The sequence below is a fragment of the Varroa destructor genome, unplaced genomic scaffold (genome assembly GCF_002443255.2).
Source record: "Varroa destructor unplaced genomic scaffold, Vdes_3.0 BEIS01000002.1, whole genome shotgun sequence".
NCBI classification, from domain to species: Eukaryota; Metazoa; Arthropoda; class Arachnida; order Mesostigmata; family Varroidae; genus Varroa; species Varroa destructor.
In genome coordinates, this window is record NW_019211455.1 from 39,505,558 (window position 1) to 39,533,506 (window position 27,949).

The window sequence follows — 27,949 nt, forward strand, 5'->3', positions numbered from 1 at the left end:
GGTGATCACGTTTGATTTATTTTTTTCCTTATTATTGGCATTTATGAATCATTTGCGGGAGGTTGCCAACAGAAAAAAAGGTTAGCGAAATATCTAGTAATAGAAGGTTTAGGGTATTTGTTTTGTTTGACTGCGCTAAAATACTTTGATTGAAGTATTGCTATCAATCTCGGGCATCATAACTTGGCGCTTAACGCACCTACAGCGTATACTTTCGATGTTTTCATTTTCGTGCTATGGAAATAACACATGATCAGAGATGCTCGGTGTTTTTAGCTACAACGAACGATTAGTATCGTCTTTGATAAAGCGAATACCAACACGCATACACCTTTATCTTGGTTTGTACAGGTGGACTCAATTCAAAACCTCTACGTTTCGAGTGTTGCGTGTGGTATCTCCGCTACGAATTCTATCAGACGACTGGTTCTCAGCACGAAACAAACGGTGGGTTCGAACCCAGATGACACCGTGTCCTAAAGGTTAGCACATAAATACGCTACCTATTAAGCTGTCACGTGGACAAAACACATGCTATCGTTTCGTCTAGTTGTACTCAATATGATTGCTGCTATAGTTAGTCTATATATTGAGTAGGATCACTTCCGCGCCTACTTAGGAAACATCAACCTGTCCCTATTTATATTGGTAATTGGAAATAAACTGCGGCTTCTTTTTCCTTAGGCAAATTGTTGAAAAGATACTTTAACTTTAAAATCTTCACAAATCAATATATAGCTTTCGGTTTCATTTCAAATAGCGAAGCATTTTATTATTAGGATTAGATTTGCGGAAAACCTTCACTATGTGAAGCCAGCCTCATTTGCGTTTGTTGCATATTTTGGTATGTACCATTTCTCAATATCTTTATAGAACCTTAATTGGTCATTTATGGCGGGCTGCAGCTTGTGTTCTAGCGAAATAATTTTATATGGGGCATCTTTCCAGAACCTTTATCGATAATGGACCGTTCCAGTGGGCCCGCTCATCGTACATTTTGTCATTGACTCAACTAATCTACTTTATGTTCTTCCTAACTCAGCATAAATTATGTTACTTGGTTGATTACTATTCCACAAATCCCTCGATTCGTTTTCAGTGACTCAATAATCCTACCTCTTTTTTGTAATTGTTTCATCAGCCTGTTTGCGAATTTAATTTTCTTGCCATGAGAGCCGTCACAACTGTCCAGTTAGGCTCCCTTGCTTCAGTAAACATATTACTTCATTTTAGTAAGCCAGTAAATACAGTGATTACGTCATTACAAAGCGTCTTTGTTTCATGGGAAACGTTCTCGCGATTCAGATATCCTCAGTTTATCGTTTCAGTTGAACTGTTGCACACGAGCATACTAAGGCTGTTTTCTCCTTATTCGAGTGATTGAAGGTTTGCCTCTTGAATTGGCACTCGATGAGGAACATCGTAGCCATTAGGTCGGCAGGCCGAGGTACGGAAGAGTCGTCAGCCTATAGTTCGAATTAGAAGCTGAATGAAAGCCGATAAACATATCAAGGCACTGCTTGACTTGGTTTCATGACCCAATTGGGTAATATTCTATAGGCGATTGAGGGTCGACCAGGCCGACCGTATGCATAGCACAGGTTGTCTTGCATAATGATGAGCTTACTCCCATCTTAAATGGCTATAGTTTTATTATTAATATGATAATTAGCGTAAGGTTTGTTATAAGGAGAAGAACGGACGAACTCTTGAAGAGATGGCTATATTCCGACTATCTGATAACTATACAACATAATAGGCCAGATAACCTAATTTTTTAATAGTAATTTTCTTTATTTGGACAAACCGTAGTTTTGAAGTGTTGTTCCCTAAGCGGATAATGTTGTTTGGATGGGGAAAGATTCTCGCAGGAACGGACTCTCGGTAAGGCTGCTAATTCCTCTAATCAGGCGGTTATAACACAGAGTTGACACAGTCACACTGACTCTGTCCATAGAATCTCGTCCGTCAACGAAACATTTCTACTGTCGTAAATGTAACTAGAAATGTTTGTATTTTCTATCTAGTCTAATAAGATAGATATCTTGTTTTTTTATATAGTAATTCCACTCAAGCTAGAAGCCAATCTGATAATTCGTTTTCCCAGTCAATTTCGTCCGCAGTGTTTTAAGGCTAAATTAGGCCTAGCTACACCGCTGTTGTGTTTCGCTGGGGTGTTAATGCGTTCCAACTTGATTTACTCAAGTATTTATTCATATGTTCGTTTAAATTTGAGCCGCTCGATATTGGCTAAGTAAAGAGAGGCACCTCCTTTCAACCTACGGCAACCGAAGTAAGCCTAAACACTCATTTAGCAATTAGTTGCCTAAGGTAAAACAGCGATACTAATTAATAGTTCATCTCGTTCACCTGGTCGTGCCTATCGGAGATCTGCACTCGTGTAAGTACACATGGTAATGGCCATAGTGTACTTATACCATTTGGCCTGCGTAGTTATTCACTGGTGCTACCTGCGTACTCGTCAGAAGGCGTGATTTCTGTTGCGTAAAACTCTGCTTGCTATCCACATTTCATACCAGTATGCTGTCTAGGGCGTTTGGTGGAAAATTTGAGTGAGAAGCTGATGGAACCGTAGCGGGCTTTCTCTTTGGACTTTTGATTAGGAGCTCTTTTTATCAGCAGAATCTAATATCTCGTTATAGAACTGTGTTTGAATGTCATCGTTTATCAGAGTATGGTTAGTTAGAAGTTGATCTATCGTAACAGCTACAGCTATGAAAAGTGCTCTAACAATGAATATCATTTATTATTATATAAGGAACTAGGTGATATTAGGGAACGCGGAGACTGCTTGCAGCAAAAAAAGTGAATCATGTTGGCGTTTTTAAGCAGTTTCTGGGCTAAGCGGGATCTGCTAAGCTAAAAAGTTGATTTGCCGGGCCATTCATTATGTACGTGTTTGACATTTCTCGCAGTGCCGGGATAGTGATAAAAATGTCTCGTCCATCAGACTCTCTAAAACTGGCTAGGATAGTCCTCCTAAACTCTACATTTCCGCAGTATTTTAAAAACGACGTTTAACGCAATGAAATAGAAACCAATTTTCGTACACTGATTTTTCGCTTAAAATCAATAAGCAAGATCAAATCTAGTATTATAGTTTGTCAATGCGATTCAATAAACCTAATTGACCACGCCGCCTTAAAGGACCCCAATGACATTTCCTATGACCTTGACGCTGCCCTTGGCAATGTCTAGTCGTTTAGAGGTTGTGTAGCGATGCGTACCCAACCGTTGATCATATACTCAGTCATATCGGGTGTCGATAATAATAATCGCGTTGACGTTAAGGGCATTGATGATAATCTAGTACCATGCCCTGTAACCGATGCGCAGAAATCGTCAAAAATCGACCAAAAATTAGAAAGCGGTTCATCCTATATCCGTCATGGCTATGCCATTATCTGGCCGAAACGGTTATCTCAATGGCTGTCTCATCTAACCCTCTACGACATTAGATATTAAACATCTGAAACTCTTTAAAGAAAAATTTCTATGGTAATTGTTTAGATTATTTAAATGTATTGGTTAGCAGACCTGCCCAATACCGACGGAATGACATTTTTGTATGTTAGGCTAATATCTGTGAATAATATCTATACGCATAACAAGGATCATACTATTGTTTGCCGCTGAGAATAGATATTGCTAGGTTTTATACGCTGGTGTAGCAATAGTAGAAGTTTCATAACCGGCCTAACACTGAACCGACCTTTCACTCATACCACTTATTTATACAAGCGATAGGTTTAGGTAACTGCAAACTACTGTAGATAAACAAAACACACATCTTTATTCAGAATTCTGATTCTACTCTATGCTTGAGTGTTTGCCAATTTACTATAGATAGTAACCTTTTCTTTTATACTAGACCCTATCTATTCTAATCACTAACGTTAATAAAAATATGCTTACTTCCGAATACTTTCGCGCAGGCAAATTTTTTTAAAAACAGATATTCACTGTTTCTTTGTTCTCACTGAAACACTTGGTCAAAACAACTAAACAATGTATGGTACAGGCTGTTTTTGTTCGGGTGTTACAAACGATCACTAGGTGGACAATTACACAAAGCATTTATGTCCTCATTGTTTGTTTTCGTAATAACATATCTAAATAATGGCCAACGTTATGCTCGGACTCCCTTCTGGTAAAAAATAAACATCGAGGAAAGTAATTGCATAACTAATATGTAAGGCGTACAAAGTGTCTTGCAAAATGTCCTGCTTTGAACTGTTTCTAACCGACTACAAACAAAATATATCATCGAAAACTATGTATGCTCAAAAGCCCTCTTCAAACGTTTATTTTTTTAGGTTACTTGCTATATAACCCCCTTATTTGTGCCTGGGTGTGTCTGAAATCGGAGTTATACCAGCAGAGGCCAAACGAGCAACTGCAAAGCATTTACTGTTGCCACTAGCTAGGCAATGTCATTATTATACAGCCGCTGGGGCCACTAAATAAGCAGAGCTTTCGTTCTATCTTTGTTAGACCACATTATCCTAGCTACCCAATAAAAACGATACCCTTCATTGCTTCCCTCGTTTACTCAATGTCGTTCGTTCCGTCTTATTAAGGCGATGCAACTGATCTGGTCTTGTCAGTCGACACCTTCTTTTCCGTTCGAAGTCCTAATTTCCCAGATTAGTTGGGCTTCTGCGAGCACTTAGAACTCGGCTCGAATTAACAAGTAAGCCTGTGCTATTCTCGTTGTAGTATTTCTGTCCCGTCAAATAATTACCATAGACATTTGCGTTAGTAGAGAGAATAAAAAGATTGTCTTAGAACTTCGCAGAACCTTACAATAAGCAGCCGTACCTGCAGGGGACTCTACGACAGAAAAGGGAATACAATAGCTTACCAAAGCAATATGGCTCCGGACGTCAATATCAGAGGAACTAAGCTTCCTGCCCTTCTAGTTCTTTCTAGGTTTCTAGGTGGTTTAGTCGATTGTAGATCTGTTGTTGTCGGTCGCTATACAGTCTTGTTGCTTAGCTCGTATCTCTGATTATGCACGAGATATCGGGCAGCAACGATCATTGCCAGGGACACATTCGAATTTACTCAGTATCTCTGATCAGATAAGTAAATGAAGGCCTCAAGCGACTAACAGAAACATCGTTCTGTCTGAATCAGTGCTACCCAGCGGGCTAGGTCAACTCGGAGCCATTTTAAGTCAAAAATGCATTGGCTAAATTCGGACTCGAGGGGGTGATATACTTGCTTCGGTAATTTGGAACTAGATCTCCTTTGAAGGAACATTTATGTGTTTATAGTGTATGCAGACTTAGAACGATTGTTAGGGTGCCCGAACTAACTCGTCTGAAACGTTATTCGTGGTCCGGCTTGATGTCTCAAGGACGTCTGGCTAATAATGACGATGACAATAAACAGAAGAAGCGATTTGCTCTAGGCGTGCTTCCGGAAGCAGCATCAACAGTACCTGGTAAAATTCTTGTCGAGAGTCGATTTTATCACCTTATTTATGCCCTTGGCCAATTACCTGTTTTACTATATAGGCATATAATGTTAAAACCGTAGCTGCGGAAGATACTGATTTTCTGATTCGTCGTTTGTGTAACTCTTCTCCATGGGTTCCTCCTTACCAAAACACCCTTTCCCCTGAAGATCCCTCTCCCAAGCCGCATATTACCGCATCTAGTTCACGTCCACCCAGATGAAGCAGATCTGGTCCGCAACCCCACGCGCGTACCTCGGTCGGCTGCTCATAGCGTAACGGACAAAAGACCGCATTTAGACGCCAGATTGATTGTGAACAAGCGCTGCTTTCATCCAACTGTGATATTGAATTAATTACGATAACTGCATAATATAAAACTTTTAAAGTGTTGTGGTCACTTCAACAAGAAAGAAGTAGCGGGTATAACTTATAAAGGCTAATCGTGAGTAGCAATCAAGTGCTATGGATTAACAACCCGAAAAATAATAAGGATAAGGGAAGAGGGCAGCAAAACGACAAAGCTATAAACCACAAGTGAGTGAGTGTTTAATATTAAATTTGTTACAATCAGATAAGTCTTTCTTTCCTAGAGATGTGTCGGAGCAAAGAAATGCTCATGCCTGACAATGCTCATGGTAGTTTGCACTTAAGCAGAGTATTCTGATCCCTTGTCTCTTACGATATCGTATGCTTGACGCCTGTTATCCTTCAAATAGGCTAATTTCTAGAAGTGATGCACCTTATCACTGGTACAAATAAACTTACAATCATTGGCATCTATTCCAGCGACGATTGTTAGCCTTGCAAAAGGTCATCAAAACATTATCTGGATTAATTATTGTATTCAACAATAGGAACTGTTTTTTAACGGAGTGATAGTCTTAGCGAGCAAGTTCCATCCAAATTGCAGTAATTAATGTACACACCACTTTCCCAGTGCGTAGCTTTGCTACTATGCTTTTTTATCTTGCTATTTCCAACTCGATTCTTAAGAATTTAGACGGTCCAGATTCTGTTTTTGTTATTAGTTGGGAGACCTTCACCGCACTCAGTCCACTCCACTAGTCATCATCTGTTTGTCCATCTCGATCGAATGAATGTGGCAAATTCAAGAGACTTTTTCGGTAATTATCGATGAAAATGACGGTTATTTGTCTTTTCGGTCAAACCAGTAGTCCTGCTGGTGAGACAGGCAGATTCCCCAACGAAAAAAATTAAGAGAACTCCTAGACTTGGGTGACTTTCCGACGAGGGAAAACGCTTCCGCAGATCGTGTTATTCTGCGCTGCAGATGATACCACAGTGTTATTACTTGCTTAAGCTATATTGGAAAATTACGTACATGTATCATTTGAAGTAGATGTCGTTTTGAATAACCGCGTTGTTAGGAGGAAACGACGTAACATCAAGCCGGCAATCAAAATATTGGTCCAGTGTGTGTACTACCTTTGTTTAGGATGTAAAAATGTGTTTTAAAATTACTAACAAAACACTGTCTAATCTCACATTTTTTCAGTCCCTAGTGAATTTTCTCATGACTCAGTGCTCAGGTTCTTTTAGTTATCACCATTTAAATAGAAACAAAATTGGCTTTTTTTTTTTTTAATTTGAATGTCCTTGTTTCCACAGCCGGATATGTCCATATATATATTTTTGCTTCATAATCACGAGACAGTCCGTAAGCCACATATTGATTTACTGAACTACCGAGCCCTCAACATCGGCTAGCGGGTCACGTTCATCCATGTCCTCCTCGACTGATAATACCTTCGCAAATAACCATAAAGCCCAAGTAAGTTCTTCTAATCGCTGATCATTGATTCTTCTTTGTCCGCAAGTTTTCCTCTCGTTTTTCGCAGGATCAGCTGAGCAGTCGCTTCGTGTCTGGCGCGACGTTGGCATGACTTAGCAAGACCATCGCTTCACCGAATAGAATCATTTCAATGTGACGAAAGAAAAAAAAACACCGTACGTGAGACGAATGATAGCCATATGATGCAGTTGCGGCTGCTTCCTCTATTGTATTCTAACGACCAGCCGCGGCGCCAGTTTAGCGACCAGGGGAGAATCGGCGCGGGGTTCTAGAATAAACTAGAAGAAACTAACATGAGTGCTAGTTCCACGTGATTCCGGATAAAGAAAGCTCAAGTAGCTTCATTGGAAGACTTTCGGATTCACATTTAAAGGTCGTCCTGATTGCTCCGACTTCTGAATTGGACTGAGCGCAGGCGGCATTTATGTAAAACCTTGCTTTTATGGGAAAGTGCAAAGCTATTATATCCTAAAGCCTAGCGAGGAAAATTGATGCCTTAATGAGAGACTTCAGACCCAATATAAAAATGCACGCATCCACAAGGACACTAAATAATAACGTACGGAAAAATGTTGCAGGAGACAATACTCATACAGTGATGCAGCAACAGTTCCCTTTGATAAGGACAATGGCGAAGGGTCGCTTTGTTAGAAGGCAATGCCGCTATCAGACTGCGTTAAGCCTTTAGAACGTATTGGCATCGTTTGTGCTCTATATACATTGACTGCGGTGACGTTTCAATAAGAAGGGTTATATGCATTATTGAGATGAACTATGTTGATCCATATATAGTCTAACAGCATCGTATTGATGAGCAGTCCCTAATATATTTCACTGGCACACACAAAAGTCATTTGCTAACTTCAGTTTTCCTTCCCTTTTCAACTCGTCGTTCTACAATGGAACGAGCAATTCTAGTGGCATAACTGCTCTTCCTGTTCTAATGAGCCAACGGTAAATAACAAATAGGCCTCTATTTCTGGGCCTGCACCGACTTCGTCGAAAATCTCTTTTTACTACTGAAATTGTAAATCCCACAATGCTGTATACCATTATGCAATGTCGGCTACGCCACGATACTGCGTTTTACTTAGACCAATCTGTAATCGAATATGACACACTTAATAACAGTCAAGAAAAGTTTGAATAGGGAAACGACACACAAAAACAGAGACCACCAGAGATTTACTAATCTAATAATACTTTTCATCAGCTCATCGTATTTGAGCAGCGTCCTCCTATCTAGAGGATCTATCTGCTGTGTTCACTTAGAACTGTGACGAGTCTTGAGTTCAGCTTACCAAATATGTGACAGGTGTGACGTTATTACGACCACACAGAGGTCGTTCCATTCAATCTATAAGACATGCCAAAGGCATAATTTATATCATACAAAATGGCCTGTCTGACCAACTACGGAAGTTGCTAATTTTTCATGAACACTTGCTGGAAAGTTTACATTATCATTAGCACGTAATCGATCCATCAAACGGCAATAGATTTCACGATCCAGCTGTTCTGTATAAACGAAATTTTATCGTGGAATATTCTGATACAACGAATTATTGTTAAAAAAAGTCAAAAAGAATCGGCCATCGACCCTCATTACGAGCTGTACGTCAGCGAAGATATATCGATGGCTTCGATGCCGCTTTTTTTTATCCATATCGGTCTGTCATATATGACAGGTATTGTATCTATATACACAAATAGCTCATTTACTTCTACCTGTGCTCGAGTCGGCCATATTGACTTAGCAGTCTATCAGGAATAGAATCAACAAATAGGCTTAGGCATTTGCTCTCGATTTATCTGTCGGTTTTCTTCTGACGCCACATGGTCCTGTATAGATCGAAAATAAACTTTATTTTCCGATCACCATCACTAATAAATTTATCGACGATACAATCGATATCATCGATATACATATCGACGATCAAATAAATAATGCAACTCCAAAGGGGTTCTAAAGAGAGAGTTACCACCCTCGATAAACGTCTTCAGCCAGCCGTTGCTTCGTTTCTACATTGAAACGAAACGCTTGCATTCTCATTGCCTGCCAGTCGGATTATTTCCTTAGGGCAATGGCCACCTGCCTGCTCTTTTACTGTAGGTAGTCCGATCTTGACCAACCCGCCCCGTTTATTTTGTTCTACCTTCAGAGTTGCTGACTTTGATTGTGATGCAGAGCGCAGGTGTTACTATATAACGAGGACAAGCAGCATCTCGTATTGTTGGGTCATGTGCGGAACACGTTTCGGGGCCTTGAAACGAAAGTAGCGCCAAAGGGAAAGCAGCAGAAGAAAATAGAAGGAGACAGAAAAGCGGGCCAACAGCCCCCGACGATGAAATATTTCAATGGAATTGACCTCGGCATGATGGGCAATGGCGTCGGGAGCTGTTGGCATGTCGAACATTAAGGTGCGGCAGAGGTAGTTTTGTCGGATGAGGGCCTAACTGTGCTGATCAGGTAACGTGCCTAACGGTGGCCGGTGATCCTATCCACAGCAAGCGAGGAAGAAACAAGGGGACCAGTGAAAGGCTACCAAGGAAAGGACCTATTTGGTCAGTCTTAAAGGGGATCGCCGAAGGCCGAATCAAACTTCGATTGCACCCCTGGGCATGCTTGAGAATAGATAAGGGCCAGCGTAGCTAAACTGTATCGATACTGCTAATATTATAGAAGAATACGTAAAAGTGGACAAGGTCGTGACTGTAATAGTAGTTACGTTTGCCATCTTGAATCGTCATACGTTGGCCCAGTGGATTGAAAATTATCGCCTGCAAACCACGTTTGCAGTAGCCACCAGTAGAAATGTCCACAAGTGTCGCTAAACCGAAGGGAAAATTGACGTAAACATATGCTTGTTACGGAAACTATGAAAGTGGCACATATTAGTAAGACAGAGCCTGTTGTGTTAATACTGAACGCCAAATAGGAAATTGGGCCTTAAAACGTGCCGTCTGCTGGCAGCCTCATTATCCTCTTTGGCTCTTACTTTTGATGGCTTTTCCTGATTTTCCTTCGTTGTGCCTTAGTCATTGTACAAAGACGCGCGTCGTTGTGTGTCTACAGACGGACATGCGTAGACCAGCACGTATTTCTAGACTTAGCGTGTAAACACGTTACAAGGGGATACGCTTTTCGACACACTCGGACACGTCTAAGTGTCGGTTGAAAAAAAGATTTGAGGCAAATGAGGGATGTTCGAAGCCCACAGATAGCCCTAAATATTTGAAAGTTACGTAGCTTAGAAAGAACATGATAGTGTTGAAACGTTAATATACTTTAAGCATAGAAACTAGAGAACTCGTTTCTGATTAGTTTTCTTATTGTCAGTTCCTAAGCTTTTGTGCAAAATATCCAATGAAATAGTTAGCCTAAAACACAGTTTCAGCGGATCTGTGTGAAAATTAAGCTTGTCAAATTTGTCAACAAGCTGAATCAAGCTTGTTGTTTGGGTGGGGCTTACATAAATGGATACAAGCAACCGAGGATTAGCGTTAATAGGTCACTTGAAGCGGAAAAAAGGACGCTACCATGGTGTTGGAGTTATTGGTAGCTTTGCTGTAAGCAGTTAACTGCGACTAGGAATCACCAGGGGATTCGGGAAATGGACAAGATTAGTATCGAACACAAATTGAAACCTAGTATCTAGGAAGCGACTCAGAGCTAAAGATTTTAATAGCGAAAAAGCGTTTATGCCCGGAATGATAAAAAAAAAAGTTGGTCAGATCAATACCGCCGTACAATACCGACAGACATATACTAAGATGAATACTTTTAAAGCTGTTCGGGTGGAAGAAAATTCTCAGTTAGGAAAAACCGTCATCTGAACATGCTGCCACTGAGAATAAAGAGAGAATTGTATAAACTATACCACAAAAAATGTTTTCCCTAATCTTGTCTTGTCATGTATTGGAATGACCGGACACTACCCAAAGTAATAACGAGGTGGGCTTTTATAGTGGTCCATGCTGTCTGACGTAAGAGAGCAAAAGGACACTTATTATGGCCGCCGTCTACCTATAAAGTGTAACCACCTCAGACTGTGATATCACTTTGATTGAAGTGCACCTTCTGTAAACGCTTGAATAAAACCTCATTCGCTTTCATTTAATACAATCCAGTTCCTAGGACACACTGAAAACAGGTCAAATTCTTAAAGAGCTCATTAGCAGGACTATTCGAAAAACGACGAAGTCGTAGAGATGTCATAGGTGAATGTACTGGATCGGTCATTATGTGGGTCTGGGCACAATTTTTGTTGCATTTAGTTTTGTATAGCCCACCCGACATCCAATATGACTCGATCTCTCTAGCGTCGTTGCTATTTCGCACTGGGACACCATCATCATTTTCGGAGCCGCAGCAACGCAACAGCTCGCGAACGTTAAGTTGCTATGAAATAGAAAAATGATTGCATCTGTCCTGCAACACCTTTTTTCCGCCTGTGTTGCTTATGGGCCTTCATTCTCGCTGTTCTACTCTAGTTCGGAGGGCTTGCACCGATTTCGCCTGCCCTTGATGGAGCAGTAGCGTTCTAAGGAAGACGTGGTCGGAGCTTTTCTGCTCTCAGAGAGCCGTCGCTATTGCTGGCACTGGCATCGTCATCGCGGTTTCTCTAGTCGTGAAAGAGGCAGCAAACGCTGGTTTTACGAAATGGTGTTTTGTTTCAATTGTTCGGCCCATGTCGGAATTCTATAGAGGAGAAGGGGCAATGTGTAGAGAAAATGCGAGAAGACTGTTGTTTGTCAAAAGAGCCTATTGCGTTTCTACCTTGAAATGCCTTCCGTCTCAAGTCAAATTAGGCCTTGTAGTGAATTTATATAGTGAATTTACAACACACATTAAGTTACGACGCCGATTTTTCTCGCTACCCGCTCGAAAAACGGCTAATGGAATGCTCGGCGATAGCACATAATACTGCAGACTTATGTCTTCATGCAAAATATTGGACTGTGCACGATTTTCGAGGCTAATTGAAATATTCAACCGGAACAGGTGGGGTGAAAAGAGAGGAGCTTTCCACAAAACAAAGTGTCACTGCTATAGCAGCTGAGATGTATTGGTAAAATGTTTAAATATGACACTAAATCTAAGTTTTATGTACGATTGCTAAGGTGTGAGGTCTGGTACGTCTGGTGTATTCAAAAGCTGACATATATTTTTGGTGCGTGAGGTTCTTCCTAACCCGGTATACAGATATAAACTTTCGTAGCTTATCTGAATCTTGTATCTCAAAAACAACGCTATTCATAACTGAACGTTCCTAGAAATCTAACAATGAGTGCCTTCAGTTCAGCATATATTTAGTATAACTCAATAAAGATTGCATATTGGATAATAAATAGGAGGGAAGAAAAAGGCATTTTCAAAGACTTTTCCTCATGCATGACTCGCTAACTTTTTTTTGGGTGCACTCGTTAGCGTCCTTTAGTGAAATGGGAATTTGCTCAGTACAAATAAGTCTCTGTTTAATCTAACTATTTTATTAGCTAACCAACGTTGATGTAAGTGAAAGCTACAACTAATATATAAGTATATATAGTTTATGATTCTGCTGTAGACTTTCGTTTGAAACGGATCACGTAATTAATTGAAAACTAGAAGGTCAAAAGTCAGTTAAGAGGCTTCAAAACCGTTCAAGTCCTAAAAAATTCCTCAAAAATCTTCTATCAAAATACATAGATTAAAAATAGCCTGTATTTTGTGGCCCACTGGGTTATGGATACATGAATAAAGGCTTGTGAAACCGCAGATGAGCCAGTACAGCGATCTGTGAATCGTGCTGCTGTCCCATCTGTAGCGATAGACAGGTATCGAGTGAAATTGACCAGTGACATGACCACAGACCTCCTGAAGCCCCTTCCGTGACGGCACTTGTTAATGAAAAAAAGTCCGCAGCAAAAAAACAAGTTGTACGTTCAACTTAAATTCTGTATAATTCGACTCAGTTTCAAATCTACCGTACGCAATCCTTGCAGCAGGCAATGGCAATACTTAAGTTAGTTTTCCAAGGGCAAGACTACCAGAAATAACGCTATTCTGGCACAAAACCAGATGCAATTACTTTGAATTCATCGAAAACAGCAATCTATATTCTACCCACGTTCTCAGTAGATATTGTCTGAGTCGATAGCCACTTACAAGGTAGTTTCCGCTTTTGTACCATGCTATTATACTTGGTATTACCTTCGGCTTGTGAAATGTAAATTTTTTAACATTCGCCATTAACTGATACGAAATATATTCTTCACGAACTGATACCTTAGCCTTTATTTAAGGCCACATAGAAAGCAGGTGAACGTAGATTCGTACGTTGTCTTAATGGAACGCTCCTTTCTTATGCTTCGACGTATAAGCACGATCTCAGCTCGCCTTCATGTTGGATTGTATCCGAAGTAGAACCGAGAAGAGTGGCCGGAAGAAAGCAACTAGACAGAAAATGACACACGTCTACGTATGTGTATTTATACAGTGAGCTTCGACATTCGCAAGGACATTACACTAATGTTAGCTAATCTAGTTTGAAACGGGGAGATAGGGCGCCGGCCATCTGCGTTATGCTTCCGAATCAATACAAATGAACAAAGGAGAACTAGATCCATATGAGCGAGTTTGCTGAGGGTAACCTTTAACTATCCTACTACTATTACGTGGTCCTATTCATGTTTCTCGCCTGCTGCTGAAAGGACACTGGTAGAGTGCTAAGAACTGTTATAGGCTATTCGTGAAAGATCGAGATGCAACGCGGGACGGGCATTCAAAGATAAGAAAGGGGTTAGGACCAGTAGAAGAATCGATAAAACTCGTTACTGAAATTAGCTCGTTTCACGTCCTTTAAACTTCTTTACTAGAAAATGCCGAGTAGACAGCACGCGCCAGAGCACAGTCGAAGGCCTTTTATGAACGTTGATGCTCTTGATAAAACTACGACTTGAATCGTTGACCATAAGGCTGAACCGCAACGAAAACCATATTACGTTCTTTTGAATTTATTTACATATTACATATTTAAGAATGAAACCCTTACGTTTATTTAGACAACGTAAAATCTACTCTTATTATATGTTGCCGCTGCGTTTTTTTGCGATCTAGCTCGCAGTTGAAACCTTTTATCCTGTACGATTCGCATCAACCATCAAATTTTCTTTTATTATGTGTACATCAATTTATTCGTCAAACAGCCTTTCAAACACTTTCCGGATACTCGATACTTTTATGCGTGTCAGACTCTAGATAGTCCTTCCTCTATATAACTTTAGACCCGTACAAAGGAGTATTCGTATGCCTCTAATGTTTATTTGTTACATGACACTAAAACGTTAATTTTCTTCCTATATATTGTCCATAGATGCTGAACAAATCATTATTCATACCGGCTTTCTAGCGTACGTAAAACAGTCTTAGAAAGCCAGCCACGGGCCGACGCATCAGTAGGTGTTTCGAAGTGACTGTACAACTTGTGCACTTTTCTGAGAAATCGCAACAATGAAGGCCAACGGAGAAAACGGGTAGGTTTGAAGCATACGCCTATTAATTACACTAACATAGTTATCTATTGAAGCTCACCCGAGATCGTGCACTGCATGCATGTATATATATATATATATATATATATAAGCAGTTCAGAGGCGTACTCTGATGTGCAACGCCTTTGCGAACCTGCAATCAATCTCTTAGAACATAAATAATAGAAATACTGTTAAGTATGAGTGTTAGAGTTTCACTGATCGAGCTCAATTTGTTTTATGTTTTTGGATTTATGTTAAACCCAATGTAAGTACCACGCAAATGGTGGTAATAAAATTTACAATTGTTAAAGCGTGGATATACCTACTTGTTACTTCTTGGTAAATGAAGGCCGTACTATTTAGACCAGTAGCCTACATGTTGATAAAAAAAATCCGCAAACATTTTTTAACTTCTGATGTGATATAATTGCAAATATCAGCATTTTGTGGCACCGCCTCTGGCACCGATAACTGCCGCCATTTTTTGGGGCGTGCTTCTAGTGCAGTTGTTCGCTGTCTCAGCCATGAGCAAATTCTATTGCCATACCTCGGCGATTTTTCACAGAGGCTTAGAACATTTATTACTTTCCCGAACCCGTAATTTTACGATTTCTTAGGCATTTTTTTTTTTTAAATGAAACTAAGGTCTGTCGAATTTGAAGACTATGACAGGACCTGAGCGTCGTGGACAGTGAGTACCCAAGCTCTGTGACAAAACGCCCCATCGTGCTTGAAGCCGTAGTTACCCTCAGTGAACCATTCCCATACCTGAGATGCATCTTGCTTCCTCAGATCCTTTTGTTTCGGTTCCTTGCTGGAACCTCAACATATGCGAAACGTATTATCTCAGTACCTTTGCCAGAAGTCACGGACCGGGTCATAAATCTTGATGGATGTTTGATTTTCGGCGCAAGTCAATTATCAGGAATTCGTTCGTCAATATATTTGAAGTCATGATAGACATTTTTTCCGACAATTTCGAAATAAAGTTCGTTAGAGAAGTAGACTTTTTTAGTCGCAGCTTTCAGTGATTTGAAGTAGCAACGTTCAAGTTTTGACCGGCCTCGCCCAAAGAAGACGGGCTCGTTTCTTACGAGCCTTCAAGCAGAGTTTCTTGATAAGCTGATCGCTTTCGAGCCTAACCTTTTTTGAATTGCTAGCGAAGCGAAATCTTTGACACAGCGGGTCCACGGTCTTTCAGTCTGCTCTGGAAACGTCGTACGTGGCAAAGGTATCTCCTTGGACTTTGTAGATAATTACACGTCCTTTTTGTCTCGTAGTACACCTTTCTAGATTCCCGTTGTTAGTGATGTTACGCAGTAACGGCGGCAGTATTTTTTCCTTTCCCTAGCAATGTTGACGAGTGCATAAGACGTTTCGGCAGACTCACATTTGTGCTGTGCCGACCAGTGTCTTCTGCTCTTCAGTAACATCTATTCTTCTATCAATTTCGACATTTTACGTATGAAAACGTGCAAAATCACCAGGAAGCGCTTCACCACCACCATACATGTGCATAGTATAAAGTATTAGAATTAACCGTGACTATTTGAAATTCGGTTGCAGAAATCTATTGCGTTTGTGATTATTTAAATACAGATCATTTGTCAGCAGTTTGAGGACGATTCGTTCATCGACACATATACGATACCAGTGTAAAGTAACACAGTTTTATTTTATCTAGTTTCATTAGTTTTATTATTCTAATAGCTGTTTAAAAAAGTCCCGCTATAGTGTGTTGCAATTGGCTAATACATATATATTTATATTATATATATATGGCTGCTTACCATAAGCCTGTTGACGTTTTTAAAAATTGGTAAGAATTTGGATATGCTTATTATTATTATTATCGCTTATTGCTCGAGGCTAGGATTCAGGTCGAATCCAAGGCCGAATTTAAATATGCGCGGGTAAATACGCTTTTGAACGATATCAAAATAATCCTAATTAATCATTGTCAAAAAGCGATTTTTTAACTAATTTGAATACATTTTGCTACAGTTTGAACATTGGCATATTTTTTCAATAGCTGCTCACCCGCTAATTAGCTGGCACTGCTCAAACTTAACTTTGTCCTACAATGCGGCTCGTAATGTACCACTGTATAATCGTATATGACGTCACACGGCCGTTGAGGAATCACCTTTTCTAGTACCAAACTGGATATATAGAGCCACCGTCTCGACCAAATTATGGATTTTCGATCCTCAATTTTTCGACAGATACGATCAGTGTCGCTTGTCATTTTGCAATGGACGACGTTAGTCAGCAGAAAGGTCGAGTACTTACGTGACGCAGCCTTAAGCTTTATGAGCTTTTCTCACTAGCTAGGCCTTTGTTTTCATTCAGTTGTAACAATGCAGGCTGTCTAGGGTATTAGTATATTACTCATAATCTACCTCTGATACGTTTCAAATAGTTGTAAGTGTAAGTCTTATTAGGTGAAGCGAGCTTGTGGCTAATCCGCCGATGGGTATATGCTTCATATAGGTGTATATGTTGAAAGTTTTTTATCGCAGGTAAATGATGAAGTGGAGTTACGTATAAATAAACACCATAATTATACAAGTAACAGATACTGAAACAGGAACCAAACAAAAAAACATTGAGAAGGTACCATATTTTAAATAGATCATGCGTATGTCTTTTTGTGCTGAAAATAACAAAAGTGACTTTTCCGTGCCCGGTTCAAACTGTCGCACACCAGGTATACAGCCTAATTTCAGAAAGAAAAAGGTCGAAATAAAGTGTGCATTAGGGCTCGCTAACTTTTTATCTTCCACGAAAGTTTTAATAATAAAAGATAGGGCATAAATAATGGTGTCTCGTTTCATATTGCCGTTCCACGGGAATAGTTTACCAGTAAGGGACATTTGATTCAAAATGGCCTTGTGTAAATCCACGACTTGACGGAAAGAGGCAGCGCCATCGAAAAAAGTGATAGGCTATCTATCCGTAAGTGTTTACAAAGCGTGTCCATCGACCCGTATAATTTATTGCGGTTTAAAGTTATCTACGGACGGATAAAGGCGATTGATTTACTAGCAACGACAAGTACTATTGGAATTTCCACTACGGAATCGAATATGTTATGCGCTACGGATAACCAGGGACGTCTTATTGTGATCCGAATGTATAGATTGTTTTGCGGACTATTTTGAACTAATCTCATCTGAGTTGCCATTAAAATTTCGCTTCTAATCGCATTGATCCTAAACAGACTTAAAGCCTATATTTACTTGAAACTCTCTACTTAGTATTGCAGGCTACCACCACTGAAACACTCTTCCAATAGTATAGATATCTAGATATTATGTAAAACGTGTACTCGGTTTTTTCACATGAATGAGACGCGAGAAAAAGCCCTTACTCTGGACGATTTATAAACGAAGTCCACGTCTCTGGAAGATGTATCAATTTGAATTTCTGAAATTGAAATCGCTTCTAATTTTTTTTTTCACTTGTAACCTTCTTTTTACTTAACTCGCACTGCCATTTTCCGCTCCTTTCGGTATCTTTAAGGCTTCTCTCGCCTTTCTCGATTTCTTCTACCCGCTAAAATAGCTGCGTTAATAGCGGGTTGACTACAGAGGTTAGCTGTGCCGCAATAGATTGTCTGATATCATAACCGCCAACTGGATAGTTACGAAGCCGGAACAGGTGCGCCACGTGGTGGGTGTATAACTAGCAACGCAATAACCTTGTATACGTATATGAATTAGCCAACTAATGACAAAATATATTATTATTAGAGTGGAATGAGGCTTTATAATCGTGTTGATGACTGATGGCTGCTTTGTCTCTTCTCTCTAGAAAGACGGGTCCACATACAGTGTACCGTTCGACTTGCGCAATAATAGCAGGCGTTGTAATGGTTGAGGATGCAAGACGACTATAGAAAATAGAAGCTGAGTTAACTGTCAGAGGAGAAATGCAGCCCGGTTCCACGTGACGCCTCGCCATGCTCAGATCATTTAAGGAGACAAGATACTTTTAGTGGATAGGTTTTTTAGTAGTGATTCTATTAGTAACAGTTAGGAGTTCAACAAGTTCAAATCAATATAAATATTCTACTTTACTGAGATGAAAGGTGATTTGTACCGTCGTTTCCTGTGCTAATTCTTCCGTGGTCTTGCTGAAAGCACGCCTAGGGGCTAATCGGCTGCCATAATATATAAAATAATGAAATCTAATCACTTCTATATACATATATGATGAATACACAGCGATAATAACTAATTTTAAACCTCACTTGTGAGGAAGATAGATAGCTCACTAGAAGAGCCTCTTATAGACAAGTTCTTCATGAAATGATTCTTTTTTTGATTTTGTCAAACAGTGACGCCTCGACATCTTCTGCAGAGCAGCAACTTGCTGATGAGCTCGCCGATATTGATTTAAACGACTCTGAATTAGCCCAAGCCGCATCAAAGATTCAAAAACAGTTTCGCGGACTCAAAAAAGGAGGCGCCTTGGCAAAAAAGGTACGCATCGAAATGCAGCTATATCTAATCTGCGTAGGTCAAGGCCAAAAATATTTTTGACAATTTGAGAGAGGTTCTTCCTTATCAAACAACCATTGTTTCAATCTTGAAAGGAGTAAACACAAATTTATCGGGCTAGTGTCATCGAAACGTGGGCTATTGATGCTATCATCGGACCGACCCGTCAAGTCCATACATTTTTCAGAAGTATTAAATGTAACAAAATTTACACCTCAGGTTGCGTTTCGACGGTCTGACTCCCATTAAAAGGGGACAGACTCTCGAAAGACACATACATCGCGAAGATAAAATGGAAGACTGACAAAGCTCGACACCAGGCCATTCATGGCCGAAAGAGTTAGCTTGGCATAACAATAACAGGTGACCACTGCAATAAAATAAAAAGTTGCAATACCGTCAAAGATTCAACGTTAAGCCTAATACACGATATATGAGAAGCAACTAAGCAAGAGGAAACCATCACCATACTGATAATAAAACTGATTTATCACATCAGCCCATAAGTTTAATTGTCACTAATATCATTATAGTAATTAATTAGACAGGATTTGCCATCATACTGTATGAGTATGATGACCTAGTAGATAAACACTATTTGCTAAAAAAAAAAATGTATTTAATTTCTTTTTTGCGCACACGTCAGGAATAATTTTATTGTTAGTTTACTATTTACAACAAGTAATTGGGTGCTATCTAATCATCCACTCCCTGGACCTTACGCATGTCATCGACCATCGGTCTACGTAGGCTGAATACCAATGACATGTGTATTAGGCCAATTAGGTGATGCATCGATGACGTCGATTGCCTTTTTTTTTTTTACATTTTCTTACGTTTGTTATGCCTCACAACAATGAAACACAAACTGAGTTATAAATATAATAGACATATATTGTCGATAATGGATCGTCGAATACTTGAGAACATTTATTTAAGTATCTCTATTTATAAGGAGACGATTGGCTGTCTACGCTCACAACTCAAGTACGAATCAATTTTTCCTCGATTTGGTGGTTTACTATGCAAGAAATCAAGTGAGAATTATATGCTGTACACGAGTAATCATAAGAGGATTTCGTGATTATTGAAAAAGATATTGTCTGCATCTTTCGTTGTCGCCTACATAGGTTTCTGCCTCTAGGTATCATACGGATTGGGGGCCTCATAGGGTGAAGAGATCTAGAGCTTCGTTCCGTTCTAGCCAATACTGCTAAGCCACCCGTCAAATCCGATCGACCCATCATATATATCTGTGTTAACAGTAAAGTGTTGGCGGATTCGATTACGGTAGCCTGCTATAGTTCTTTTAAATGTAAGAACCATTAGGAACAGGATTTATTTAAAATTGTTATTGATTAATTAAGTGAACTTAACTTTCATTCAAACACTGAGATATGGCTACGATTCTTTAAAGCCATTTCACCGTTAAGCGTAGTGATAGGTTATAAATGAATTTGGAGAGCACAAGAACGAGCACAAAACAATCGATAGCGTTGTTATAAGTTTCTACAAGTTATTTAATCGCAAAAGACTATGGTAATCCATTACAGGAGAGTGATACGCCGTCTGCGCCCGTTGAGCCGAGCCCACCCCCAGAAGTAGAGAAAACTGAAACGGATGTAAGTTGTTGGACTTCGACTAATAATATTAAGATTAGTTTTCCCGAGAGTCATTTTGGGCTATACGATAAACGTTTTAGTATTCAAACGAACATGTAAACGTAAGTCAAACGGATTCGACTAGGTAGATGTTTTCCAGCTTCTTACAGATTTGTTAGTTTATAGGCATAAAACAAAAAGATCAACTTTTTTTTTTTATTCCATATACTAAAAACTTCCTGCTCAAACAATACCAGCGAGATTTCATTAGCCGAACCGTTACCTTGTTGTTGCCATGGGCAGCCAGATATCCTGCAGGGCTGTTAGCACCTTCATTTTTAGGGGATTGTGACTGCTATAGACAGAAGAACTCGTGGTGACATTTTACGATGCCTCAGCTTAGCTCACTCGTCAACAAAGACAACAAGTTCATGCGGTGTTTCCTGTTATGGGTGGAGCCTACTGGGGTTAGCCTTTAACTCAGACCGAGCATAGGTAGAAAGCCTGACACAGACGCTTAGTTACACTGCAAGAGGCTCCAGCGGGCAGAAAGTTACCTGATTTAATCTGCATTAATAAAACCTCCTCTACAAGCTTCGTCGAGGTCACTATCGGTAAGCACTCTCTGTGGCTGTGGCCGGCCTTTTGCTGAAGGTCACTTTCGTTACACCAACTAATAGGTCGGCAGAAATTGGCGACAGTCCATCTACCCAAACTGGGTGAATAGAATTGAAGCCAGCGGTAGAAGGAGAATTGAATTTTTATCTAGGCCATCAGCTCTGACGACCTTCAACTATGAAATCCTAACGAGAATATTATCCGAAAGAAAATATATATATTTTTTAAGTGAACAATGATAAGAATAAAGCCGTGCGGAGAGTTGCTAATCAAATGGACATGGGGAAAACCGACCGGGCATGGCATAATAAAGGTTGAAGGCGCTCGTATTTTCGAGGTCACTGTGCTTAATGAACCGGTGTCGGCTAGAGGAAATGTAACAACTTTTGCGCTTGCTCTAAATTTCGTTGACAGAATTGTGTATTTGCCTACTTTTAGATGAAAACAAATATTTGCTATTACATGTGGTTCCTTATTTTTCCGATAATTCTTCTCTGAGATATTATCAAACAGGAGTCGACACCCAAAAAGTCAGACAGAGGCATAACTTTGTGACCATTCTTGGCTCGATCGTTCTCCGCAGCCAGCACGCACCGTAATATCTAGTTTCATTGATAAAATACGTTTCGTTTACAAGAAATTGCCTTCTTGACAATTTGGCAGAGTTTTTCTGACTAGCTGGGGTCTTACACGATGTCTCCTGTCCCTCGTGAACATAACCGGGAAGACCGCTGCACACAATCACGTATATTATTTTTTCTAGAAAAATAAGAGGACACCCGTTTCTAGCTTGCCTTGGGCATGTTACATGTGCCCACGATACATCTTTCTGAAAGTCACTTAAAGGCTTCTGGAGTAAGAGCTAAAAAAATTATTTAGTAAAATTATTTGCCCCATTGGAGCGAGCGGTACAAAATTAACTGGGTACTTTTATCTAGGAGAGTAACGATGTTCGAGGCAAACAGAAAGGTACAGGTGCTGGCAGGGGCAATTTTCCTTTGCTAGATGCCGATGATTTTTTTTTGTTTTTCACTAATGCTAGCACTCGTTGTATCTAAATGTAATAATTTTTTTTTTTGCTGTTTTCAAAGTAGTCTTATTTGTGCAAAGGATGGCGCATGAAATCCTGTTTGCTTGAAAAAAAACACGCCATGGGGCAGCGTTTTGAGTATGGGGCTGATTATTAGTACAGAATGGAGTGTCTGGGGTTAGCGCTCGGGCAGGCGGCGATCAACCGACATAATAATCATGACCTAATTTGGAAATAGTCGTTCTTTCTAAGATTATCTCGCGTTGGATAGCGATGTTATTGTTTTATAGTGCCACAGAGTATGGTGAGTAAATGAAGAAAGGGCAATGTTTGAATGTGTCGGTGTTACATGAAGTTCTTGTACACATACTCAGCAGTCTCACAATTGTCCCATAAAATTGACTTCGGGATATTTACTCACTATGTTATTTAAAAATGGAATGGCATAAATTAAGCATTTCTCATTTATCGTTTATTGGAGCCTGCCTCTGATGAAGTCAGCTTGCACAGAATATATTAAGCACTTTTTTCCGTACAAAAAAAATCGCACTTCTCGAAAATCTCCACTTTCCACGCATTTTTTCCGCAACAGGTTTAAAATCTTCATAAACATTTTTACGGAATACAATCAGATGCAAGAATCAGCCAGTGCCGTAAACATTCGATCTGACCGCATCTCACGGTGTGAGCACTTGGCATCACGTGTTCAACTTATCTGAGGCTATTTCACCTGTTTTTATTTTTATCTCGAGTCAGCTCGCGTGGTATTCTCATGGGGCTCATCTCGTAGCGCAGAGTAAATAACAGGAGTAGCCTAACTTAATGATTGAAGCCCTCCGCATTCACTCGACTTTAGCGCGCGCCAACCTGAGCGACTCAACATGAACGTTCGACACTTCAGACCCATGCTGACTGCATGCGTCGTGCGACTGATTAGAATAAAAAGCTACTCTTTTCGTTTGCTACCTGATTACGCCACGCCACGGCACAAGTAGGTGCTACTGCTACCTAGCCATCGACCTAAAGGCTAGTAGAACGTTGTTCTTTTGAACTGACTTCATGCGGTATAACAAAGGGTGCAAACGAGCTAGACTAATTTGGGAACGAAAACAAAAGGCAAACAAGAACGCGTCGTATCGAATTCCGTTGTTCAAAACAAAATATCAGATCTATTTAACAGCGGACGGTAACCTTATCTAGAACTGGAGGAGCGTACTTGACGACCAAAACATTGAATTTTACACACACACAGGCAGACTTAGACCACGTACACAGAATACGCATGGACAGACAGGCATCAGTAATCGAAGCTCGCCATTCCCAGGATAGAACCAGAACTGTAGAAAATACTCGTCCTGACACCGTACTCTGTCGCCGGCTAACAAAGTAGTTGAACTCAAGTATCGTTTTTGTTTCGGCGCGGGCATTCTTCGATATTTTTCAAATAAACCGATATGGATAACGGTAATCAGCGTTCATTCGTGTATAAATGAGGTCAATAAGACAAGCCCTTTGTGTGTAAACTAGTACAATTACTTGTATCAAAAATACGTGATATTTTTAGTTTAAATGAACATCGCTGTGGTATATCTGTGGCGGAAAGCTATCAGCCAGCTGTTGTTTGTTTACGTCCTGATAGGCTCAAGACAAGGCAAACGGTTTAGGGAGCCGCATAGTGCAGGAGGATGTATATATCAAGTAGCATAGAAAGTTTTTGACCCTTTGTGTTGTAGTCTTTTTGTGCACGCTATCTTACTTTCGGCTACGCATTTATTTTGGATAATTATAATTGGTGTTAAGTTGGTAACTTTGCCGTTAGCTGGAATCTTCCTTATTGGTGCACCTGGGTTTTAGGAGCTGGCCGATATTGACTTAACGGACCCGGAACTCGAGAAGGCAGCTATGAAAATTCAATCAACTTTTAAGGGCTTCAAGACGCGACGCGCACCCGCGACCAAATAGAACGTATCGTCAATTACAATAGAGGTATTATTACTAGTCTAAGTACTGTTAATAGCAAAAATGCTAACATCACTAAAAGACAGGGCAATTACATCGATTTTACACAGACAATTATTTCCAAATTGCTATCGTATGTAAAAGCAAAACAGCGATATAGGACAACTATAAAGACAGAATACTGAAAATGTCTAAATTACGGGAGAAAAAACGATCAGGAAACGAAGGCGGAAAAGTCTGTCACTTGTCCACTCAGCTTTGCGAGGTATTACCTTTACTAGTGTCTTTTTATCTCTATTGTGACATATTCTGTCACTTCCGAATTTCATCCTCCGACTATTAACCCTCTTACGATGCACTTATTTTCTTTTACTTATGTCTGTTACCGAACAATACCCCACAAAAGCTTTGCTAACTCCTTAGATTCTTCGCAATTGTACGACCAGTATAATTGAATAAGAAAACAATAAATATTTTTCAAATTTCACGGAAAACTTACGGATACAATAGCATACAAGTCAAATTTTGCAAAGAGATAGACGCCTCTATCTCGGACCTCGGAAGGTCATCTAAACCGTGTTACCTTCTTTACAGAGGCCTAGTGAAAAGGCCACAACAAAAATGAATCGGTTGACTTCATTGCCGAAAAAGCAAAAGTTAGCATGTTCGTGTCGTAGGCATTTGCTGAAGTAGTGCATGGAGAAAGCTGCATAGGACGACGTAGCTGTAACGTCACGTTTTGAATATTTCCGGAATAGTGTATATAAATAGTAGTACGCCATTTCTTGCATATGAACAGTCTTCGCCTAATCGTGTCCTGCGTTAATCGTTAATTTGCTGTTTAAAAAGGTACAATTCTACATATCTTCCTGTTAGGAAGGAAGCATAACTGTTAATTTAATCATACCGACAAGAAAAAGGTTCAGTGGCTTGACATAATGTATCCGCCTTCAGTATCATAGCAATATCATACAATAATAAAAATACATAATTTCCCGTATAATCGATCAACAGGCCACAACAAACAACAGGCCACCATAATAACGATTATAACTCACTTCCGTAGGGACACTTGCGTTGTATCTGTCGCTCTAAACGTTCGGTGTCCTCTATATGAAATTCAACGATTTTGGGGGTGGACGCGCAAAAGAGACGGTAGTAGATTGGAATTGGAAGGAGGTCGCATTTATACGCAGGCGCCATGGGAGAAATCGAATGTGGAGCGGAAAAAATGGGCAGAATAAAGAGAAGAACGCTTAGCAGTAATTACGATTTGTAGGGACCGTCCCGTTAGAGCATATCCGCTTAGCATATTACATGTCAAGGAAATAAATGTATGCTATTCCGGGTACTAGAATTACGAAAGCCACAAGCGTCAACTGTGTAAGTTGTTGAAAACGTTAAGTGGAAAGAAAATCGCTTCAAGGCACGGCAGGTTTCATAACGTCGGCGGGAGGTTTATTAATGGCGAAAAAAACGTTTCGCTTTTATTGCTATAGCATGAATGCCACTTACCATTAATTTATTTAAGCCAGTATTACCAAACAACAGTATGGTAATACTGGCTTAAATCTAATCGATTATAAGACAATCTAAAACGATAAAAGGTACCTCGGGGCATGTAATACATAGTACGCGCAACTTATCTTGAAGGGTGCGGGCGCTACAGGTACTCATACTTGTCATATGTGCTTGCATTTGATACACGGGTACAACGTATTGTAGGTAATAGAATACGCGATTACAAGGACAGAGGTAAATTAAAGACGAAAAGAATTTGGTACACAGGAAGACGGAAGCTCAGCGTTAGGTACTTCAAAGAAAATAAATTATCGACAGTTAACTTACCTACGACAATACGACTTACTAGGACAATATCAGCCTACCGTATGACCATGTTGCGTGCCGAACAGCAAACGAAAGTTATATTGCTAAAATAATAATATTAAAAGCTGGAGAAGTAGGCATATAACATAACAGATGTTTTCCACTTGATCTCTCAGCTTTTCTAGCGTATGGCTGCTGCTAAATAGCAGGGACGTATTTGTTTAGACGAAGTAAAAAAAAAAGCAATCAATATTGAACATATCGGTTTGTGCTGAGGCCGTTTACGGTACTCAACTTTCTATTCTAATTAGTAGAATTAATAATATTAAGTTCTCTTAAATCATTGAACTAAGATGTCTATTGGAAATGGTAAATGTAGACAGACGTATTCGTCCCTCAATAAAGCGTAGCTTTCAACCGAAACACTATACACGAAGTAATAGTTAGGGAAAAATGTTCCATGCCTGGATGATTTCATCATAATTAAAAACATTCGTTTTTTTTCCAGTCGTTGGAGCATAAAAGTTCTCGCTTGCAAGTCAGTCTACGCCCATTCAAATTTGTGCTTTTCTTCTACTTAGTGGTAAATAGCAACGCTTTTGTAAAAAGTACTACCACACAGAAGTCAGTCTCTGTAAAAGATAGGTACTACATTTCTTGAAACATTCTCGTAGAAAAATAGATAAAAAGGAAAAGCTAACTTTTCCAAACATTATTATAATACAACGAAATTCTTTCATTGTGTTTAATAATATATAGTAGATACAGTTAACCGAAGAAATGACGTTAATTTATAAGAGTAAAGGTAAACCTCTCAGTGTAGAACGTTGCCGAGATAACGAAGTATATAAAAAAGTCTTTTGACAGGCAATCCGATTTTTGCTTGCATATGTGGCCTACTTCAAAAGTGCGGTTGTAGAAATAACGATAATAAAAAAAAAACCACATATAAAAAACTAACAAACCAGTACGTTTTCCACGAGATCACCGTGCTAATCTTAGAAGTCTCGGCAACGATTGCATACTGTAATGCATGAGTTAATAGGGTATTATAACCGTATGTTACGATTTTAGTTGCGCTATAGTATTAAAGCAATTTGTTGTAGTGTCCGCAAAAGTTGGCCAATACAAGAATAATTATAATAATAATATACAGAGGTATAAAACGTTACAATAAAGACGTTTACAGAAAAGGACAACGACTTATCTTTTCGTGTGCAGTTTGATTTTTCAGCATTCAGAGTATCTGAGAGCAGAGAAGTTGCATCCGCTGATATAGTAGGTATAGCTTTGCGTATAAAATGTGCAAGATAATCGGCACTGTTCAAGGTTAATTTTCATAAAATATTCGAATCAAAAATCGGACGCAGCCGATAAGCTTCATGTCCTAGAGGATCAGCAACAACCGAAACCTTTTCCTTAAGAAGAAGAACGAAAACACAGCGAAAATCGGAAAGTATGAAACGACCGTAGGCGAATCCCCTTTCAACCGTTTGGCGGCCTATCAAGTATTTCCTCTTGAAACCGATTAGATGTTTAAGATACACAGCTGTAAATATATCACCTGGGCCGTAAAACGATGAAAAACATGCT

At 39.7% G+C, this 27,949-nt stretch overlaps 1 protein-coding gene and 1 long non-coding RNA gene across 7 annotated transcripts in view; one reads left to right on the forward strand and one right to left on the reverse strand.

Moving 5' to 3' along the window:
* The window catches only part of LOC147757792 (uncharacterized), a 68,026-nt gene that overhangs the window by 1,420 nt on the left and 38,657 nt on the right, over nucleotides 1–27,949 (reverse strand). The window lies entirely within an intron of this gene.
* On the forward strand, nucleotides 5,687–27,549 carry LOC111244203 (uncharacterized). 6 transcript variants are annotated; one of them, XM_022791009.2, is made up of 6 exons: nucleotides 5,687–6,019; nucleotides 14,657–14,816; nucleotides 19,159–19,303; nucleotides 20,875–20,943; nucleotides 24,425–24,556; nucleotides 25,124–27,549. In XM_022791009.2, the coding sequence occupies exons 2-5, from the start codon at nucleotides 14,794–14,796 to the stop codon at nucleotides 24,530–24,532; spliced, it is 345 nt and encodes a 114-aa protein (XP_022646744.1). In that variant the 5' UTR covers nucleotides 5,687–6,019; nucleotides 14,657–14,793; the 3' UTR covers nucleotides 24,533–24,556; nucleotides 25,124–27,549. The 6 variants fall into 6 exon arrangements, with proteins under 6 accessions (XP_022646744.1, XP_086834830.1, XP_086834829.1 ...); XM_086978704.1 differs by having other exon boundaries at nucleotides 25,596–27,549; XM_086978703.1 differs by adding an exon at nucleotides 7,115–7,277 and having other exon boundaries at nucleotides 5,688–6,019; nucleotides 24,425–27,549.

Bases quoted from the DNA above. Each gene is read 5' to 3' on its own strand.
- LOC111244203 (XM_022791009.2), top strand. From the start codon at position 14,794: ATGAAGGCCAACGGAGAAAACGG. The intron at 19,304-20,874 runs GTACGCATCGAA...AATCCATTACAG, and splicing joins GAGGCGCCTTGGCAAAAAAG to GAGAGTGATACGCCGTCTGC. The intron at 20,944-24,424 runs GTAAGTTGTTGG...CCTGGGTTTTAG, and splicing joins TAGAGAAAACTGAAACGGAT to GAGCTGGCCGATATTGACTT.